This window comes from Hyla sarda, chromosome 9 (assembly GCF_029499605.1).
Source record: "Hyla sarda isolate aHylSar1 chromosome 9, aHylSar1.hap1, whole genome shotgun sequence".
NCBI lineage: Eukaryota > Metazoa > Chordata > Amphibia > Anura > Hylidae > Hyla > Hyla sarda.
In genome coordinates, this window is record NC_079197.1 from 50,781,724 (window position 1) to 50,804,779 (window position 23,056).

Sequence of the window (23,056 nt, forward strand, 5' to 3'; positions counted from 1 at the left end):
AGCAGTCTACAAGAACGATTCATTATAGAAGGCAAGTGCATGTATTAGTGCGTTTATACACAGTTTGGGGGGAATTTATCAAAAGATTTAACTGCTTTTTTGGGTTAAGAAAGTGGGTTAATTTGTTGCATGATTTGTCTCGGTGTTAAAGGACATCTGTGGCCAAAAATAACTTATCTCCTATCCGCAGGGGGGATAGGTGTTTGATTGCGGGGGTCTGAATGTTGGGACCCCTAAGATCTCCTGCACGGGGCCACGGCTGTGCCATGGCTCTCCCATGCAGGAGGCGTGCTGGCCGCAGCATGATGCCGCGTCCGACACGCCTCCTCCATGTAGTTCTATTGGAGAGGTGGAGAGGCAGTGTTTGTGCCTCCCCGCCTCTCCCATAGAACTGTATGGGGATGGGGCGTAGCCGTCGACCTCTCTAGGTTGACACTACGTGCATTAGCGCTCTCACTGAGTGCTAATGCGGGCCCCTGTTGAGGAGATCGTGGGGGGTCCCAGCGGTTGGACCCCTCGCAATCAAACACTTATTCCCCATCCTGTGGATAGGGGATAAGATGTATAACGCTGCAGTTGTCCTTTAAATTTGTGACTTTTGCTTTAGAAGCTTTTTTAAAAGTCGTGTAGTAAGGCCATAGTCTGGTTTTGCAGAGGTCAGATAGTTATCATAGCGATTTGTCACACAATTCATAGCAAAGCCCTCAGATCATCACAAGTCTACACCAGCCTTGACCTGGCTTAGAAAAATGTACAGCGGGGGTATTTATCAAAACTTGTGCAGAGGAAAAGATCAGTTGCTCATAGCAACCAATCAGGTCGCTTCTTTCATTTTTTAAAAGGCCTCTGTAAAATGAAAGCAGCGATCTGATTGGTTGCTATGGACAACTGCTCAACTTTTCCTCTGCACAAGTTTTGATTAAAAAAGCATTTTTAAACAGTCGCACATTTGTTGCAGAGGAGGCACCATAAAAAGCGGTGTACTGAAGTGAAACAGGTGTACCACGCCAGATTTACCACATGCCCTGCACTATTTCATATATTTGGCGCATGTACACAGTTTCCGGCACAAAAATTTAAGGGGTAAAAAAAAAAAAACATTCACTTAAACCACTCTACATGAATTCTATGATTAGGATTCTCATATGTTTGATATGTGAGGGTATAGTCACACATTTTAGCTTTGTTATCATCGTGAAAAACTGCAGCATTTATGCGGAGATTCCATGGAAATAGTGGCAAAACTGTAGGGCAGTATGATACGTGCATAGAGTACCGTATATAGCAATATATGTACACACAGCATATAGAAATATTAAATTTGAAAAGAATATGGCCGTATATGTGAGTTAAGTATATTACAGCATTATATGTGTTGAAAGTATTTAGCAGAATTAAATATGCAGATGATATGGTGATATTCTATGTGATATGGTGATATTCTATGTGATATGGTGATATTCTATGTGATATGGTGATATTCTATGTGATATGGTGATATTCTATGTGATATGGTGATATTCTATGTGATATGGTGATATTATATGCGATATGGTGATATTCTATGCGATATGGTGATATTCTATGCGATATGGTGATATTCTATGTGATATGGTGATATTCTATGTGATATGGTGATATTCTATGTGATATGGTGATATTCTATGTGATATGGTGATATTATATGTGATATGGTGATATTATATGTGATATGGTGATACAGGATACTGCTACTTATAATACCACTGTATTTGTGACTGCAGTATATGATGGAATCAATTGTGTGCACAATGTTCTATGTGTTTAGTACGCCTATACAATATACAATGAACTCACCAAGTAGCTGCTGAAAGGTGAATTTATTCACATAACTGATATCAAGTAGCAGAGGAGGGTATACTGCCAAAATGCGTCCTGTGATATCAGTTATGTGAATAAATTGACCTTTCAGCAGCTACTTGGTGAGTTCTGGGCATTTTCCAATTTATCATTGGACTTATTATTTTGCCACGCTCACCCCCACGATCACAGAAGTTCTGTCCACTATATCCACTATACAATATACAGTCTTCCTAGTTACATGGATATATTTTTTCCTACATGGATATACATGGATATATTTTTTCCTCCATGGATATATTTTTTCCTCCATGGATATATTTTTTCCTCCATGGATATATTTTTTCCTCCATGGATATATTTCCTACATGGATATATTTTTTCCTCCAGAGACATTATGGAAGGGGCACCAAAATAATCCTGCACAAGGTGCCCTCTAGCCTAAGGAATGCTATGCATACAGGAAAAACCTATACAACAGTCTTATAGAGCATGCAGATGCGGTAGTAAAACCACAAGGGGGCGCACATGGACCATTTCTCGAAGGAATGTTACGCCTATAATCCAGATATGATGGAATAAAAGGACTGAGACCACAAATTATATCTGCACTATAACTGATTGATTCATCCATATAGATCACTAATATATGGTATGTTTATTGTGATAATCCATTTAGACACTGTATATGTGCCTCCCTCTTTATTCATTACTGTGGGTAAGTAGTGGAAACAACCGATGGAGAAGCACCAAGATAGAAAAGGAGTGAGAGTACCACCATTATGGAAATGGGGGTGAGTCCCAGGAGTGGAATCCCCATCTATGAGACCTTTATGGCATTTCCTGTGTCTTTATTTACGGCCATAGTAAATGCATATGTTTTCTCAGGTAGAGGAACTACTGTACACATTTCTAAAGTAAAACTCAGAGTTACAATTCAGATTTTTTAACTTTTGATTCCTAAGTGTGAACCCCCCATAAACATTAAACTATGTATTGTAGGGAAGACTGTCAGATATCTGCTTTAAAAATATAGGGAAAGGGGGCATATATATTTGATTTAAAGAGTACCTGTCATCAAACCATATTTTCTAAACTAACTCAGATTATATTCCCTAACTACTCCTAACACCCCTCCTGCCCTTAAAAAAAATTCCGAGCTTTAATAAAGTTGTGTATCATACCTTTCCCCTTGCTCACATTGTGTGAGCTCCTGGCAGGAGAAAGTGGATGTTCCCCAGCAGGTGCAACGTCACTGAAGCCTGCGAGAGCTGTCCCACCATGCCCCGCACGCACTTCCTGAGTTTGGGCTTCTGCAAGTCCGGGTGGAGACCAAACTAACTGTTTGACTTGCGGCAGGGAACAGAACAGAGCCACCAAGAGGCAGTTTTTTTTTTTTTTTTTTTTTTTAAATCACATTAAAAACTTATAAAAGGTTGAGAATTTTAACAGCAAGTAAATCGCAAAGTGTCTTATAATAACAAGGAACAATATATAAAAAATTTTGTTTGGTGACCGGTACTCTTAACCTCTTCAGGACATGGGGCGTATGCATACACCCTGCATCCCGAGTCATTACGGACGTAGGGCATATGCATACGCCCGTGGGAATTCCGGTCCCCGCCGCTAGCCGGTTGGAGACCGGACCGGGATGCCTGCTGGAATCATTCAGCAGGCATCCCGGCACATCCCCGAGGGGGGGTCCTGAGACCCCCCCATGTCGGCGATCGCAGAAAATCGCATGTCAATTCAGACATGCAATTTTCTGCTATTCCGGGCTGATCGGGTCTCTGGTGACCCGATCGCCCGGAAAATAGGGATGATCGGAGCAGTCAGTGACAGCCCCGATCATCCTGAGGGATAGGAGCGAGATTGCAGGAAGTTAGGTGGCAGTTAAGCGACCTTTACTGCTGCATTCCTAGTGGTTGCCAAACTACAACTCCCAGCATGCCCAGACAGCCAAAGTCTATCTGGGCATGCTGGGAGTTGTAGTTTTGCAACATCTGGAGGGTCACAGTTTGGAGACCACTATTACAGACTGCCTAGACTGCCCAGTGGGAGTTGTTATTCTGTAACATCTGTCCGTTCAGATTTTGCAATTTTCATGAAAATTTCGAAAATTGTTGCTCTACTTTGAAGCCCTCAATTTTTTTCAAAAAGTAAAAATATGTCCATTTTATGATGCCAACATAAAGTAGACAATATTGTATTTGTGAATCAATATAAAATGTATTTGGAATATCCATTTTCCTTACAAGCAGAGAGCTTCAAAGTTAGAAAAATGCAAAATTTTCAATATTTTCATGACATTTTGGGATTTTTCACCAAGAAAGGATGTAAGTAACGACAAAAATTTACCAACCAAAATAAAGTAGAATATGTCACGAAAAAACAATCTCAGAATCAGAATAATCGGTAAAAGCATCTTAGAGTTATTACTGCTTAAAGTGACAGTGGTCAGAATTGCGAAAAAGGGCTCAGTCCCTAAGGTGTAAAAGGGCTTAAAAAAACAAAAACACTATCTGAACAATTACGTAAAGTGTTAAGGGTCTCATTCCCACTCAGCTTTGCCTTTATTTTTAGAAAAAAAAATGTTAACCGAAAAAACCAGCACACTGTTTTGCACAGCTATGTAGTAAAGCTCTGCATCACTGTTACTGCAGACTAGTGATTCTCAACCTGCAACTCCCGAGCTGTTGCAAAACTACAACTCCCAGCATGCTCAGAGTTTTAGTTTAGCAACAGCTGGAGACTCACACGTTGAGGCCGACTACTATAGATTAAGGTGCTATAGGGTAATGTCTTCTTGTAGTTGTTACAATTGCATATAGCAGAGAAAACTTTGTACAGTGTGTTATACGAGGAAGCAAGGAACATTTTAAAGACTACTCACCACGCCCATCCCTGCTTGCTTGGTACAGAATATTTCTCCATGATGGCAGTCAGCCTCAGCAAGGATAACTTCTGCAAGAGATTGAGCTGAGCGGACGATTGCCTGTTAATCTCCAGTGATGCCGAGCTGAGGCTTGGCCGATGGGAGTTTTGGAAGCTGTGCCAGCGTAACTTCCTGCCGGGGAGAGAGAGTCAGTGACAAAAGAATTCGGTGGATTAACCCTGCTAAAACTTACCAAAAACAGCTTTATACGAAGATCCAAGAGCAACATTTTCTAACCAGAGTGCCTTTAGCTGTTGCAAAACTACAACTCCCAGCATGCCCGGACAGCCTTTGGCTGTCCGGGCATGCTGGGAGTTGTAGTTTTGCAACAGCTGGAGGCACCCTGTTTGGGAAACACTGTCCTAGAGGAAGAAGACCCGCAGCATTTAATGGAACATATTAGTTGCCATATCTTATCCCTATATCTATACTACCAAGTACAGAATAAGGAGGTTCACTACAAACCATGGAACACCAATTGGAAACTGTACTGGTTTTACTGTACTGGACCAGGGGGTTTTCCGTTTTTTGCACTTTCGTTTTTTCCTCCTTGCCTTTAAAAAATCATAACCCTTTCAATTTTGCACCTAAAAATCCATATGATGGCTTATTTTTTGCGCCACCAATTCTACTTTGTAATGACGTCAGTCATTTTACCCAAGAATCTACGGCGAAACGTAAAAAAAAATCATTGTGGGACAAAATTTGAAAAAAAAATACCATTTTGTAACTTTAGGGGGCTTCTGTTTTCACGCAGTAAATTTTTCGGTAAAAATGACACCTCTTTATTCTGTAGGTCCATACGATTAAAATGATACCCTGCTTATATAGGTTTGATTTTGTCTTACTGAAAAAAATCATAACTACATGCAGGAAAATTTATACGTTTAAAATTGTCATCTTCTGACCCCTATAACTTTTTATTTTTCCGCGTATGGGGCGGTTTGAGGGAACACTTTTTGCGCTGTGAAGTTTTTAGCGGTACCATTTTTGTATTCATTGGACTTGTTGATCACTTACCGTATTTATCGGCGTATAACACGCACTTTTTAGGCTAAAATTTTTAGCCTAAAGTCTATGTGCGTGTTATACCCCGATACACCCCCAGGAAAAGCAGGGGGAGAGAGGCCGTCGCTGCCCGCTTCTCTCCCCCTGCCTTTCCTGGGGTCTAGAGCGCTGCTGCCGGCCCTTCTCTCCCCCTGGCTATCGGCGCTGCTGCCCGTTCTGTCCCCCTGACTATCGGTGCCGGCACCCCATTGCCGGCGCCGACAGCCAGGGGGAGAGAAGGGGCAGCGGCACCCATTGCCGGTGCCGCTGCCCCGTTACCTCCCCCCATCCCCGGTGGCATAATTACCTGGGTCGGGTCCGCGCTGCTGCAGGCCTCCGGCGTGCGTTCCCGGCGTCGTTGCTATGCGCTGCACTGACGTCATGCGCCGTGCATAGCAACGACGCAGGGGACGCGCGCCAGAGGCCTGCAGCAGCGCGGACCCGACCCAGGTAATTATGACACCGGGGATGGGGGGAGGCAACGGGGCAGCGGCGCCGGCAATGGGTGCCGCTGCCCCTTCTCTCCCCCTGGCTATAGGCGCCGGCACCGATAGTCAGGGGGACAGAACGGGCAGCGGCGCCGATAGCCAGGGGGAGAGAAGGGCTGGCAGCAGGGCTTTAGACCCCAGAAAAGGCAGGGGGAGAGAAGCGGGCAGCGGCGTATCGGGATATAGACGCGCACACACGCACCCTCATTTTACCAAGGATATTTGGGTAAAAAACTTTTTTTACCCAAATATCCTTGGTAAAATGAGGGTGCGTGTTATAGGCCGGTGCGTGGTATACCCCGATAAATACGGTATTCATTTTTTCAAGATATAAAAAGCAACCAAAAATGCACTATTTTGGACTTTGGAATTTTTTTGTGCGTACGCCATTGACCGTGCGGTTTAATTAATGATATATTTTTATAATTTGGACATTTCCGCACGTGGCGATACCACATATGTTTATTTTTATTTTTATGTACACTTTTTTTTAAATGGGAAAGGGGGGGTGATTCAAACTTTTATTAGGGAAGGGGAAAAATTATCTTTATTCACTTTTTTTTTCACTTTTTTTTTTGCAGTGTTATAGCTCCCATAGGGACCTATAACACTGCACACACTGATCTTTTACATTGATCACTGGTTTCTCATAGGAAACAAGTGATCGATGATTCTGCCGCTTGACTGCTCATGCCTGGACTTCAGGCACTGAGCAGTCATTCGGCGATCGGACACCAGGAGGCAAGGTAGGAGACCCTCCTCGTGTCTAACAGCTGTTCGGGACGCCACGATTTCGCCGCGGCGATCCCGAACAGCCCCCTGAGCTTACCAGCATGGTTTCACTTTCGACGCGGCGTTCAACTTTGAACACCGCGTCTAAAGGGTTAATAGCTTGCTGCACTGCGATCACTGCCAGGCACTATTAGCCACGGGTCCACGGGCCGGGCCCGACCCGCTATGACGCGGGGCCACGTCGTGGCCCTGCGTTATAGAAAGGGAAAGGACTCAGGACGTAACGGTACGTCCTTGGTCCTTAAGGGATTAAAGGCTTTGTTCACATTAGCAAATATGATAAGATATATGATATCATAAAAATCATACAGTTACATGGTTGGTAGAGTTAAAGAAAAGCATATGTCCATCAAGTTCAACCAAGGAGGTGACGGGAAGGGGTATGGCCGAATAAAGGGGACAGGGTGTGATTCTATATTCCTGCAGAAGTTATTTTGTTCTAAGAATGTATATAAGCCTGTTTTCCTGCTGTAGCCAGTTCCTGAGGTAGATTGTTCCCCAGATTCAGCACCAATTGTTCTAGTAAAATGGCCCTCATTAGTGCCCGTCATGTGACACTTCTGCCATTTGCTTTGATATTTTGGTGTTCTTGCCCCTTAGGCTAGGTTCACACTGTGGAATTTCTGAGCAGAATTTCTGCCAGAGATCGAGCCGGCGGCACTAGGACCGCGTGGACTACATTGCCATCCCCATAGATGTCAATGCGTTTCTGAGCAGATTTCCCAAAAGATCCAGAAATGCATTGCAGTCTATGGGGGCATCAATGCAGTCTGCTCGGTCCTAGCGCCGCCGGCTTGATCTCAGGCAGAAATTCTGCCCAGAAATTCTGCAGTGTGAACCCAGCCTTATTGGTACAGAGCAGGGTGCTGGTCGGCAAGGGATGTCTTAGATGCAGATCACGATGGTGAAGGGTGGAATAAAGACTCTCACTAAAGAGATCAGAGGTGTAGAGACTTTTTTCAGGCAATGCTCCATGGGAAAAATGTCAATTTAATCCCCATTGAAAGAGAGAAGTCTGCATCATGCTAGTCCCACTAGAATCTGCCCCAGATGCGTTGGGATCTAGAGTTGGGTGACCCTTCCTTTTGAGGAACGTCTGTTTTGTCTAGTATGAAATAGCTTTCTTCCATTTTGATGGGAGCAAATTTGCTAATTAGCATACTTTTTCCTTCCAATGAAGCATTGCCTGAGCAAGAAGTAGTCATACCACGGATCTCAATAAGAGCCAGTAAAACGCACATTTAGGAGTTGTTTCTATAACAGAACAGAAAAATGGAAGTATGAACGTAGATGCAAACACAGCCTGAAAGGGTTACTCCTGTGGAAAACTTTTCTTTTTTTTTTTTTTTATCAACTGGGGGCCAGAAAATTGAACAAATTTGTAAATTACATCTATAAAAAAAATCTTAATCCTTCCAGTACATATTAGCTGCTGAATACTACAGAGGAAATTCTTTTCTTTTTGGAACACAGAGGTCTCTGCTGAATCATGAGCACAGTGCTCTCTGCTGACATCTCTGTCCATTTTAACTTTCCAGAGTAGGAGAAAATCCCCATAGCAAACATATGCTGCTCTGGACAGTTCCTAAAATGGACAGAGAAGTCAGCAGAGAGCACTGTGTTCGTGATTCAGCAGAAAGCTCTGTGTTCCAAAAAGAAAATAGTTTTCACTGTAGTATTCAGCAGCTAATAAGTATTGTAAGGATTAAGTTTTTTTTTTTATAGAAGTAATTTACAAATCTGTTTAACTTTCTGGCACCAGTTGATTTAAAAAAAAAACCTTTAAAAACGCGTATGAGTATGGCATGGATGAACCAAAAATTTCCATATGCAGTCACGTGAAACTTCTATCTTTAAAGAAACACTGGTATTAAGATATTGCATACCGTATATACTCGAGTATAAGCAGAGTTTTTCAGCACGATTTTTCATGCTGAAAACACCCTCCTCGGCTTATACTCGAGTGAACTCTCCGCCTGTCAATCCCAGGCCTTCGTCATCAACCAGACCCCCCCCCCTTTAGTTTTCTACTCACCTCCCATCGGTGGGAAGGAAGGGTGAGCTGGTCCGGGCCATCTATGCTGCAGGGACCGTCCGGTGGGGAGGGTTAGTCTTTCCGGGCTGTCCATCTTCACTGGGGGGGCCCTCTTCTCTGCTCCGGGCCCGGCCCCGGACTAGTGACGTTGCCTTGACGACACACAGGGAGGTTCATGCGCAGGGACCTCCCTCTACGTCGACGTCGTCAAGGCAACATCACTAGTCCGGGGCCGCGCCCGGAGCTGAGAAGAGGGCCCCCCGGTGAAGATGGACAGCCCGGAACGACTAACCCTCCCCACCGGACGGTCCCTGCAGCATAGATGGCCCGGACCAGCTCACCCTTCCTTCCCACCAAGGGAAGGTGAGTAGAAAACTAAAGGGGGCGGGTCTGGATGATGATGAAGGCCGCAGTGGTCTTCAACCTGCGGACCTCCAGATGTTTCAAAACTACAACTCCTAGCATGCCCGGACCGCCGATGGCTGTCCGGGCATGCTGGGAGTTTTAGTTTTGCAACATCTGGAGGTCCGCAGGTTGAAGACCACTGGATTAACAGGTGGTGATGATGATGAAGGGGATTGGGGGGGGGGGGGTGGGATGATGACAGGGGGTGATGATGAAGGGGGGTGATGATGAAGGGGGGGATGATGACAGGTTAACGATGAAGGGGGGATAATGACGGGGGTGATAATGACGGGGGTGATAATGACGGGGGTGATAATGACGGGGGTGATAATGACGGGGGTGATAATGACGGGGGTGATAATGACGGGGGTGATAATGACGGGGGTCTGGATGATGACGGGGGTCTGGATGATGATGTGGGGGGATGATGTATTTCCCACCCTAGGCTTATAGTCGAGTCAATAACTTTTCCTGGTTTTTGGGGTAAAATTAGGGGCCTCGGCTTATATTCGGGTTGGCTTATACTCGAGTATATACGGTAAAGACAACTTCCCATGTAAGAAGTTAAAAGGAATTATTTTCAATGCCCTGTAATTTACAATAGTCTGCAATCTGTATAACTGTGGTCAGTTTACCAAGACTCCAGTCCTACGATAGGAGCTAAGGGTTTTATGTCATTCCTAAATGAATATATAATACAGAATAAATACAGAGGTTCCAAAAGATAAATGTTCACATCCATTCACCAAAATGTACAGAGTGAAATGTGTGTATACTGGTAAGTCACAGTTTAAAGGGGTATTCCAGGAAAAAACTTTTATTTATATATATATATATATATATATATATATATATATATATATATATATATATATATATATATATATATATATATATATATCTCAACTGGCTCCAGAAAGTTAACCAGTATTGTAAATTACTTCTATTAAAAAATCTTAATCCTTTCAGTACTTATGAGCTTCTGAAGTTAAGGTTGTTCTTTTCTGTCTAAGCAATCTCTGATGACACGTGTCTCGGGAACCGCCCAGTTTAGAAGCAAATTCCCATAGCAAACCTCTTCTAAACTGGGCGGTTCCCGAGACACGTGTCATCAGAGATTACTTAGACAGAAAAGAACAACCTAAACTTCAGAAGCTCATAAGTACTGAAAGGATTAAGATTTTTTAATAGAAGTAATTTACAAATCTGTTTAACTTACTGGAGCCAGTTGATATATATAAAAAAAAAAGTTTTTTCCTGGATAACCCCTTTAAAAAAATAAAAAATAAATCCATAATATCATAAATATATGGCTGGTGTCCATCAGTATATCGAAGAAAATAATATCGGGAAGATAATCACAACTTGTGAAGAGGAAAAGTTGACTAGTTGCCCACAGCAACCAAATTGTTTCTTTCATATTTTAAAAATGAGAGAAGCGATCTGATTGGTTGCTATGGGCAACTAGTCAATTTTTCCTCTGCACAGGTTTTCATAAATCTCCTCCTAAGCACAAAATAGGGCCAACATTTTTTTCCCCATGACCTTTAATACTGAAGACATACATATACATATAATAATATTCACTGATTGTACTAACTATTGCAATTACAATGTAAAATAGTTATCAACATAGCGGAAGATTGAGGAGGTGGTAGGACGACACTCCATTTGATAGGATTGAGGTTTTTGTTTCTAATTTATTTTATTTAAAAAAGCTCTGGTAATGATAGCACTTAGGATGGTATTTATAATATGAGAATGGTATTTATAATCAGTCTACAGCTTTTTCCATATGTATACGTTAAATGGAGGTCAAAAACGCAGCACAGACCCAACCATGTATGAATTCCCACACATTGATAAAATGTTTAACGAGAAGATGTGGTAATGTTTAAAATGCAATTTACTGATATGTATAGATTCCTTAGGGGGGCTGATCACATACCTTACAGTCTGTTCAACATGCATATCCTGCCCGCCCCCCAATACATGTCCACACTTATAGCAGATTAGATTGATCTACATGAAGGTGATTGGACATACAAACCAAAGCAGAACAAATATCCTAATCAAAAATAGACAATTTATATTAGTTACCAACACACAAAAATACATAAAATACATCATAAAAACAGAGATGACAGCAATTGAAAACGGACATCTCTAGTGGCTGTAAAAACAAAATGTACATACTGAATTTAACCTTCAGAAGAAGGACTCCGATCCGAAACAGACGTAGCGGTGGATGTCTCTTGGTTGTTCCTGGCTCGTGTTTTTTTGTGGCGTTTACTGATATTGCACTTTATTATCCGCACTTGCACTTTATTTGGTAGTGCATAATTTGGCACCTCTGTACCTAAACTATGTATATGATGTATACCCTCCAGGGTTAAAGTGGTACTCCAGGGAAATTTTTTTATTTATTTTTTTATTTTTTTTAACCCCTTCTCTCTCTGGCGATTTTTTATTTTCGCACTTTTGTTTTTTTCCTCCTCACCTTCTAAAAATCATAACACTTTCAATTTCCCACCTATAAATCCATATGAGGGCTTGATCTTTGCGCCAACAATTTTACTTTGTAATACCATTAATAATTTCCCCACAGAAATCTATGGCAAAACCTGAAAAAAAATTATTTATGGGACAAAATTGGAAAAAAGAAAAAAAAGCCATTTTGTAATTTTTAGCGGCTTCCGTTTCTACGCAGTGCAGTTTTTGGTAAAAATTGCACCTTATATTTATTCTGTAGGTCCATACGGTCACTAGGATACCCAATTTATATAGGTTTGATTTTATTTTTCGACTAAAAAAAAAATAATTATAACTACATGCACCAAAGTTAATACATTGAAAAATGTCCTCTTCTGACCCCTATAACTTTTGTATTTTTCCGCATAAGGGGCGGTATGAGGGCTCATTTTTTGCACTGTGATCTGACGCTTTTATCTGTACCATTTTTGTTTTGATTGGACTTTTTGATCACAGATTTGTAAATTACTTCTATTTAAAAATGTTAATCCTTCCAGTTCTTATCAGCTGCTGTATACTCCAGAGGAAGTTTTATGGTACTTTTCTGTCTTGCCACACTGCTCTCTGCTGACACCACTGTCCGTGTCAGGAACTGTCTAGAGAAGGAGTAAATCCCAATTGCAAACCTCTCCTACTCTGGACAGTTCCTGACAAGGACATAGGTGTCAGCAGAGAGCACTGTGGTCAGACAGAAAAGAACAACTCAACTTCCTCTGGAGCATACAGCAGCTGATAAGTACTGAAAGGAATAAGATTTTTAAATAGAAGTAATTTACCTTTCTGCCACCAGTTGATTAGAAAAATGTTTTTTCCACTGTAGTACCCCTTTAAATTCTTTATTTACTTTATATTACAATTTTTACAGCCACTATAGATGTCCATTTTCATCTGCGGTCATCTCTGTTTTTATTATGTATTTTATGTATGTATTTTTGTGTGTTGGTAACCAATAAAAATTGTCTATTTTTGATTAACATATTTGGTCTGCTGCAGTATTGTTTGTAGGTTTTGTTGTTCATAGCTGTGGTCAGCAGACTCTTTGATGTTGTCCATTAATAGAATACTGTATGAATACAATTGGGAGGTATCTACTGTATATACCCCCTACTTATGTCTATAACCTTACTACACCCATGTTTTTATATGTACATGCATACATAGCATCTTTTCTTATTGTTTATTAGAACAAGGAAAAAAAATAAGAAATACAGCCAGCTCTAGTTAATACCGTATTTATCGGGGTATACCACGCACCGGCCTATAACACGCACCCTCATTTTACCAAGGATATTTGGGTAAAAAAAATTTTTTACCCAAATATCCATGGTAAAATGAGGGTGCGTGTGTGCGCGTGTATACCCCGATATACCCCCAGGAAAGGCAGGGGGAGAGAGGCCGTCGCTGCCCGCTTCTCTCCCCCTGCCTTTCCTGGGGTCTAGAGCGCTGCTGCCGGCCCTTCTCTCCCCCTGGCTATCAGCGCCGCTGCCTGTTCTGTCCCCCTGACTATCGGTGCCGGCGCCCCATTGCCGGCGCCGATAGCCAGGGGGAGAGAAGGGGTAGCGGCACCCATTGCCGGCGCCGCTGCCCCGTTGCCTCCCCCCATCCCCGGTGGCATAATTACCTGGGTCGGGTCCGTGCTGCTGCAGGCCTCCGGTGCGCGTCCCCTGCGTCGTTGCTATGCACGGCGCGGCGCACTGACGTCACGCGCCGCGCCGTGCAGCGCATAGCAACGACGCCAGGGACGCACGGCGGAGGCCTGCAGCAGCGCTGACCCGACGCAGGTAATTATGCCACCGGGGATGGGGGGAGGCAACGGGGGCAGCGGCGCCGGCAATGGGTGCCGCTGCCCTTTCTCTCCCCCTGGCTGTCGGCGCCGCTTCTCTCCCCCTGGCTATCGGCGCTGGTAATGGGGGAGAGAAGGGCCGGCAGCAGCGCTCTAGACCCCAGGAAAGGCAGGGGGAGAGAAGCGGGCAGCGACGGCCTCTCTCCCCCTGCCTTTTCTGGGGGTGTATCGGCGTATAACACGCACATAGACTTTAGGCTAAACATTTTTACCTAAAAAGTGCGTGTTATACGCCGATAAATACGGTACTTTGTAAAGTGAACTTATAATTTCCGAATTGGAATGTTTGCCGCATAAATGTAAAATAAAAGTTTTATTGTGTAGCTTAAAACTCTTAGTACAGGATAAAATGGACTCACCTAGACGGCCTGGTCAAGGACGCCCCCACTCCAGAGTCCCTTCTCTCTCTCATTTCACCATCCTCTGTTTCGTTGAGAGAATTGCCAGTGCTGTCAAAGTCACTGGCTGAAGTGCCAACATCAGATATTGATCTTTCTTCATAAGCAAGGTGACCAATCTGTTCACCGCCAGAGTCCGTTTCCTCTTCATCAAGCTCTGGACACACAGTTCGTGACCAAATCTCCACCATTCTCTGTAGGCCCTTTACATGATTGAGAACATCATCCAAATGGCCAAAAAGGTCACTACTGCCTCCATGTTCTAAAATATCCCCACTTCCTGTAAGGGAAGCAGGTACGTTGTCATATATGCTTGAACGGCTTCCAATTGAACTATACGATCCTCTTCTCTGTCGTCCCTCCAGTCCATGAGAGTCCATACTGCTACACACAGAGTATCCTAAAGACTTGCTTCCCATTTTCCAACTTTCTAAGGGTACATTGTTTGTAGGACATAAACTTTCAATAGAAAGAGACCTTGGGAAAGTTCCAGGCTTATGGTCCATTGGGATGCATACCAGACGATCCGACTTTTGTGACAACCTGTGCTTCATATCATCCTTTCCAATGAGGTCATAATCCTCCAAATACACCCCTTTACAGTGACCATCCAAATGTGGCTTTCTGATACTGTCAATAGATGCACATTTAGTCCTATAGCCAGGATGAAGGAAATCTTTATCATATGAATGAATGTCCACATCGTCGTCATCATCATCACCACCACACTGGTTTTGGAAATGTATTCCATCTCTCCCAGAGTGTTCCAGGTCATTAGAAATCAATGTTGTAAGATCTTTTTTGTCTTTATCCTTCTTACGCAAAGACTCCATCCTTTTTAGAAAGCCTTTTGTTTTCCTTTTCTTCGTTTTTTCCTTCAACCCTCGACGGTGAGAAGCTAAAGACTGGTCGCTGAGGCTCCTGCATGGTTTACCGGCAGATGGGGAAGAAGGCAAAGAAGACAATTCTGCAGGAGGAGTAACTACTATGTCCATAATCCCTCTGCTGCTTCCTACACTGCGCAGAGAGGTGGCCTCTAGTTCTGTGCTTAGGTCTGTTAAGATACTATCCCTACTGGATGTGCTTTTAATGGTAGGTGGCCCATCAAATTTCGGAGACAGCAGTTCAATCGAGTCCAGTCGAGACCAGCGCCCCTGGTCCCTCTGGAATGCCCAGCGATCACTGATCGCACACTGATCGTCATCATCAGAGTCTTCATTCTGTTGCTAAATGAAACATATTTAATAAATTGTATATTATAAATCTTAGCAATATAGGAAATAAAGGCTTATAACATCTAACATTTATGAAGCATAAACAAACATCCTATGTAAATGCATATTGCCTTATGTATATTTTTTGTATACTTTTTTTTTTTTATGGAACCCATCCTCATGTTAAAAGAAGCAGTCCAATCTGTAGGTAGCATGTTATATAAAAGGAGAAGCTAAGTGGATTGATATATAGTTTTGTGTGAAAATTTCAGAATAACTTGTCATTTATTCATATAAATCTCTGCTCGTTTTGGGTGCTCCTACACAGAGATAAGAGTAGGAGTAGGACCCCCCTCCAATTTTAGTACATCGTCCAGAATAAGCAGAGATTTCCATAAATAAATGACAAGTTATCCTGGAACTTTTCCCACAAAACGATATAATCAATCTGCTCAGCTCCTCCGGCTTTATAATATATCTGCAGCTTCAACATTACATGTAATATTAAATCATATTTTAATCTGAATAACTGCAAGTATTGAAGCCCATTCACCATTCTACTGGTTGTTAATGGAACCAGTTTACAATCTTGTCAACAGGCACATCTCTAACAGTTGAGCTGACTGGCTGTGGCCAAGCATGGGCTAGAACACTTGTTTTTACAAGAGATCAGTACAGGGTAAATAAGTCAATAGATTTGCAAGGCCACTCAACATGGTATGTAGAATAGATCTACTATATGAAAAGTGAACCTGAAGAAGCACTGAGTACTATATTGTCACTAACCAGTCCATGTTACGTTACTGTGATCATCAATTGTCGGACACATTTGTACCTAGGTGTATCTAGAATCACTGTCACCAGTTTTTGCTTGTACATCCTTTTTGTCATCTTACCTGTTTTCGATGATCATGAACATCCAGCTTTATAGACGCACATGAATTCAGTGTCATTAGTCGCCTGCAAAGAAAGAGAGATCAATGTATCTTCCCTATGAAGATCAAGCTTTTCCTTTCTCCGGCTATAAACTCCATGTTTATTTTACCCTTCAGTGACCAATGAGGACTCTAACCACTCTGCCCTTACAGGATAGTGGAGTGAGTGTGAACTTGTTCTTAAATAATGGGTTAAATTCTTTGGAACAACCTGTGCTGACATTTAGCTGCTCTCGGGATTAATAATACTGATGAAATCCTTTTAACTCTAGCTAGTACTTTGCAGCTGCAGAGCCACACACCAGCATGGTGTTTAACTTAACATCCCCTGGCATCAGGACGGGTTAAGCTAGAATTTAGCCCAGAGAGGAAATCCCCTTTGCAAGATCCAAGGTGAAATACCACCATATCCCATAGTTATAGCACAACATCAATGGAAAGTCACTTAATACCCTAATGTCATTAAGATCCAGTAGTCAAAGTCCAAATGACATAACACACTACAAAGGCTCTCCAGCTGTTGGGAAACTACAAATTTCAGACCCCAACAGGTCTACAATCCCATCAGTGACATCTTCTATAAGATCAATGGCCCTTACAACAGTTCTGGCAGCTCATGACACCCGTTTGCTTTTGTAAAAAGTACAAAGAAATATAGTATGAGACTACAGTAGAAACTGGTTACTGAACATATTCGGTACAGTATAATATATTTACAGACAGAAGTCTGAGAGCGCTTCATTCGTGAGATTTTTAGATTTCATTTTACTAATATACTTCAGTTACTAAACCCTGTATTTACATTCAAGGGATGAGAGGAAGAGGAGCATGTTATAGAACTGTGGAAAAAGTGAAAAAACTGAAGGGTGGAGTAGAATGGAGAATGAGTCAGTGAAAGGTGTCTGGGAGTAAAATTGTATGCCCAACAGCAGCAGAAATTGTATTTCCACTCATAAGAGCCAATAGCCACAGATTATACACAGACTCGTAAGATTTGTACTCAGGTGAGTGTCACGATGCCGGCTGGCAGGAGGTGGATCCTCTGTGCCAGAGAGGGATTGGCGTGGACCGTGCTAGTGGACCGGTTCTAAGTCACTACTGGTTTTCACCAGAGCCCGCCGCAAAGCGGGATGGTCTTGCTGCGGCGGTAGTGACCAGGTCGTATCCACTAGCAACGGCTCAACCTCTCTGGCTGCTGAAGATAGGCGCGGTACAAGGGAGTAGACAGAAGCAAGGTCGGACGTAGCAGAAGGTCGGGGCAGGCAGCAAGGATCGTAGTCAGGGGCAACGGCAGGAGGTCTGGAACACAGGCTAGGAACACACAAGGAAACGCTTTCACTGGCACAATGGCAACAAGATCCGGCGAGGGAGTGAAGGGGAAGTGAGGTATAAATAGGGAGTGCACAGGTGAACACACTAATTGGAACCACTGCGCCAATCAGCGTCGCAGTGGCCCTTTAAATCGCAGAGACCCGGCGCGCGCGCGCCCTAGGGAGCGGGGCCGCGCGCGCCGGGACAGGACAGACGGAGAGCGAGTCAGGTACGGGAGCCGGGACGCGCATCGCGAGCGGGCGCCACCCGCATCGCGAATCGCATCCCGGCTGGAGACGGTATCGCAGCGCACCGGGTCAGTGGAGCTGCCCGGAGCGCTGCGGTAGCGAGAGTGAAGCGAGCGCTCCGGGGAGGAGCGGGGACCCGGAGCGCTCGGCGTAACAGTGAGCAATGTCCTTACAGGGAACGGGCCATGCTGTTCCCAACCATGCACACAAAAAACAGCTCCCGAGCCTTTTACCCAGATAGTTGATCATTACTGGAATCGGTAAGAAAACAATCACTGGAATCTGTGAGATACATACACACACACACACACACAAAGACACACATACACACACACTGTGTGGGGAGGACAGACTTTAAAATGCCCCAGTGTCTGAAAACGGATCTATGCCATGTGAAAAGGCTCACTTACATGACATAAGTTACTTACATAATTTAACATAAGTTCTTAAAAGCGGTTATCTGGGAATGGCATTTTCTTTAGAAAGAACCCTGCAGGGGAAGGGGGGGGGGGGGGGGGGGGGAGGTTTGTTGTGTTTTTGTCGTGATTTTTACATTTCCCAGTGCTACCTGAACATCTAGAAAATCCCATTTGTCTGTGTAACACATTTTGATCTAGCTTTCCATGCACTGATGCTCACAAACCTCACTGAACAAATATTACAGTTGTTTGTTAGTAAATGGCCTCATTACATTCAACGACATGTAAACTACCTGCAGAGGGCTTTGAGGGAATCTTGATCCAAAAAACTATGGTCTCTCTTCACACATGCAATGTCCACTGGAAACTGGGAATCTGCAAGAGGAAAAGCAGATTGTCAATCAAGGCAAAATATTGATATCTATAGCTCTCCTGTTGTTTTTAGGAAGCTTTTCTGAGTAGCAGCCCTATTTTGGACCAATATATGACTTATGCAGTATCACACTAGGTTCCCTGGTGGCCCATTGGTTTGGTGTTGTCCATCTTTGTTTTATTACTTTTACTTGCCATGTTACTTGTTGCTGAGTTGCCAGTAGCAACCAATCAGATCGCTTCTTACATTTTGCAGAGGCCTTGTTAAAAATGAAAGAAGCGATCTGATTGGTTTCTATGGGCAACTCAGCAACTTTCCCTCTGAACAGATTTTGATAAATCTCCCCCTTTGTTCCTGAACTTTTTCTACAGCAGGAACCCTGTCCCCATTAGCAAGAGTCCTGCAGGACCAGCCCTAGAGTGGAAATCTTGGGCGAGTTCCCACACTTTTTTCAATAGGACTTGACCCCTGGGACCAACCAACTAGGGAACGCTTCAGGGAGAAAGTCAGAAGGGGCTAGTGATAAGAGCAAAGACTGAAAGCACCAGTTAACCTAGTATAAATTATCTTCATAGGACACCCCGGCTCTAGATATCACCTATCAGTTGTATTGTGATAGACTTTGCGTCTATTTGTGCAAGAATTGGTTGTGCTCAGTATAGACTGTGCCCTGCTAAAGTGATCACATTGTATGGCCTCCTTTCTGCACTACACCATCATGGGCACCACAAACACCATCAGGTCAGACACTGTACAGAGTATGTCCCAGGGGAACTACAACAAATATCACCTGCTCCCCAGCCCCTACGTCACTGTGTCAGCCCATGAAGCATGGGAATTTCATGTAACTGACACAGACCATGAATGGCAATGGACTGCAAGGCCCAGTAATTCCACAGGCATATGATTGGTCCTTACATATGCATTAAACAGTTCCAATAGACCCCCCATTATAATCACAGAAGCCAAAAGTGTGTCACTTTGTCCTCCGTTCAGCTTGTATCCATCTGGGTTTGCTGGATGGAATAGCTCAGACTTCCATGCTTTTCTACGGAGCTGGGTCCAGTAGGAAAGAAAAAAAAACATGTACCACAAGGTATGCTATTATGTGGGATCCTTTCTGGACATTTTTCTTTAATAAGATATACAGTCATGGCCGTAAAGGTTGGCACCCCTGAAATTTTTCTTGAAAATGAAGTATTTCTCACAGAAAAGGAGTGTAGGAACACATGTTTGCTATACACATGTTTATTCCCTTTGTGTGTATTGGAACTAAACCAAACAAGGGAGGAAAAACTGCTCCAGATCTCTCTAATTGGAAGGGCGCCTTTTCCCAACAGCATTTTTAAGATCTCTTCACAGGTGTTCAATGGGATATAGATCTGGACTCATTGCTGGCCACTTCAGAACTTGCCAGCGCTTTGTTGCCATCCATCTTATGGGTGCTTTTTGACGTATGTTTGGGATAATTGTCCTGCTGAAAGACCCAAGATCTTGGACGCAAACCCAGATTTCTGACACTGGGCTGTACATTGCGACCCAAAATCCGTTTAAGGCACCCAGTGCCAGAGGCAGCAAAACAACCCCAAAACATCATTAAACCTCCACCATATTTCACTGTAGGTACTGTGTTCTTTTCTTTGTAGGCCTCATTCCGTTTTTGGTAAACAGTAGAATGATGTGCTTTACCAAAAAGCTCTATCTTGGTCTCATCCGTCTACAAGATGATTTCCCAGAAGGATTTTGGCTTAATCAAGGTCATTTTGGCAAAATGTAATCTTGCTTTTTTATGTCTCTGTTTTCAGCAGTGGGGTCCTCCTGGGTCTCCGGCCATAGTGTTTCATTTCATTTAAATGTCAACGGATAGTTTGCGCTGACACTGATGCTCCCTGAGCCTGCAGGACAGCTTGAATATCTTTGGAACTTGTTTGGGGCTGCTTATCCACCATCCAGACTATACTGTGTTGACACCAGCATTCCCAATGTATGCATGCTTATACCAGTGTTCCCAATGTATGCATGCTTATACCAGTGTTCCCAATGTATGCATGCTTATACCAGTGTTCCCAATGTATGCATGCTTATACCAGTGTTCCCAATGTATGCATGCTTATACCAGTGTTCCCAATGTATGCATGCTTATACCAGTGTTCCCACTGTATGCATGCTTATACCAGTGTTCCCGATGTATGCATGCTTATATAATTCTCCCCTTCAACAAATCCTGTGTACACTTCTGCACTGTAATCTAAAAATGTAAGGTTTTATCTGGTTTAGCTTTTCTCTCCGTATGGTCCTTATCCAGTGATCCTGCTTCTACAGCTGATTCACCACTTCCCTCAGGAACAGGAAGGGAAGGTTTTGCACCTAGTTATGAGCTTCGGCTGTTAGCAGTTGCTGTCGTCATTGTTTATTTGGGAGCTGTTTTCTGGAGGGGGGGGGAATCTGGAAGTCACTTGGTCAGACAATGGTTGGCCTGACGCTTCCTCATGATGCCATGCTTCCAGCTATTGTTCAAGAAATCTGTTCCATCCTCTCAGCCCCGTGTGAGTGCTGGAGCCTCGATTCCTGACTTTGTGGCTCAGATTGAAAGATGTTCAGTTTGAGGGAAACGGTAAAGGCAGCTCCAGTGACAGCCTCACAGACATCAAAAAAAGATTATGGGGGAGATTTATCAAAACCTGTGTAGTAAAGAACACACTCTATGGAGCCTTCTAATTTGCACAGACATATACTAAGCTAGTGTTTTCCGAACAGCGTGCCTCCAACTGTTGCAAAACTACAACTCCTAGCATGCCTGTCCAGGCATGTTGGGAGTTGTAGTTTTGAAACTACTAGAGGCACACTTTTCGGAAAACACTGTACTAAGCCATAAAGCATGGGAGGAGCTATAAATAACTTTCTTTTCCAAACCACCACAACTGTCCATGGGTTCTATCTGGTATTGTAACTCAGTCCCATTAAAAGTAAAAGTGGCTGATCTGTAATACCACACACAACCTGTGCACAGATATGGCACAGTTAAAAAAAAACAAAAAAAAAAACACAAAAACAACAACAACAACAACAACAACAACAACAACAACAACAAACTAGTACTTCTAAAAGTTTTAAAGAAGGAGAAAAGATTACCTTCATATAATTGTGCATACTGGGGGAATCCCGCAGCCCGCAACCAATCACAAGCCTTCTTGGCCTCGAAGTCTACAATGATAAGAAAGCATATAAAACATTAGTATTATATGTAGTATAAATCATTATAGTTGCATACATTTTTATTTATCAATGTAACATTATTATTTTTTTTATTCTTTATTTTTTTTTTTCCCAAGTAAGTTTTTACAGCCATTCAGATCTCTTCAGACTCATCAGACTTTGATATTATGTAAAAAGGCACAAAAATAGATAAATAACTAAAGTACATAAATGAAATACAAATAAGTTACCAATGGAAATATATAATTTTATTTTTTATTTTTTTATGCTGGTTCCAGCCCATATACTTCTATAAAAAAAAAAAATAATAATAATAATAATTCTGTCAAATTTCTGCAAAAGCTGGATGACAACCAATGCAGTTGACATTACAGTTTATTTTTTTTTAAAAAGGCGTTCATTCTGCAGCACTGCTGTACAACTCTGGTCCTATATATTCATGACATTATTTTCTATTCTGAACTCTAGGAAGGCTTGAAAACAAAAACTTTTGAAAAAGTATTGGTGGCCATATTGGTTTTCAGAAGGAGAAGAAAAAATAATAAATAATAAATCTAAATACATTTTTATATCGATCTATAGTAAATAACATAGGTTCTGTATGCAATATAACCCAGAACCGATCATTGAAGCCAAACATTATATGACGAATCATAGCTCACGAAATGACAGAAACATTTTATTGGGCTGGGTTCACATCGTATTCTTTACCAGATGAAAAATAATAAATAATGATAATTCTGTTATATGCCATATCAAAGAACCTGTTTCTCCATTGACATTATAAAAAACTACATTGCTATGTATACTTTTTTTATTTGGCTGTATACAATAGCACAGTTGACTACACTTTACATACAAAAAAAAGGAAAAGTCTTGTGTTAAAGGCTCAAGTCAGCTGATTTGCTTATCATCCTTAGGTCCCATTGTGATTCTCCCACTCCACCACGTTCCTATAGCTCCCCCTCCCTTGCCCGCTGCCAAATAGTTTCCACTGCTAAATATTTTCCAGTAGGAGCTGAGAGA

General features: G+C 42.6%; 1 protein-coding gene across 5 annotated transcripts in view; it reads right to left on the reverse strand.

Moving 5' to 3' along the window:
- STARD8 (StAR related lipid transfer domain containing 8) overlaps positions 1–23,056 on the reverse strand; it is a 185,784-nt gene that overhangs the window by 17,383 nt on the left and 145,345 nt on the right. For 4 of the 5 annotated variants that reach the window (XM_056539267.1, XM_056539265.1, XM_056539268.1 and 1 more), the window contains 5 exons: positions 21,947–22,018; positions 18,735–18,816; positions 16,425–16,488; positions 14,276–15,540; positions 4,733–4,906 (listed from right to left, as the gene is read on the reverse strand). In XM_056539267.1, coding sequence (XP_056395242.1) covers positions 4,733–4,906; positions 14,276–15,540; positions 16,425–16,488; positions 18,735–18,816; positions 21,947–22,018 — 1,657 coding nt within the window. The remainder of the gene's footprint in view (positions 1–4,732; positions 4,907–14,275; positions 15,541–16,424; positions 16,489–18,734; positions 18,817–21,946; positions 22,019–23,056) is intronic. The other variant, XM_056539266.1, reaches the window with a different exon arrangement.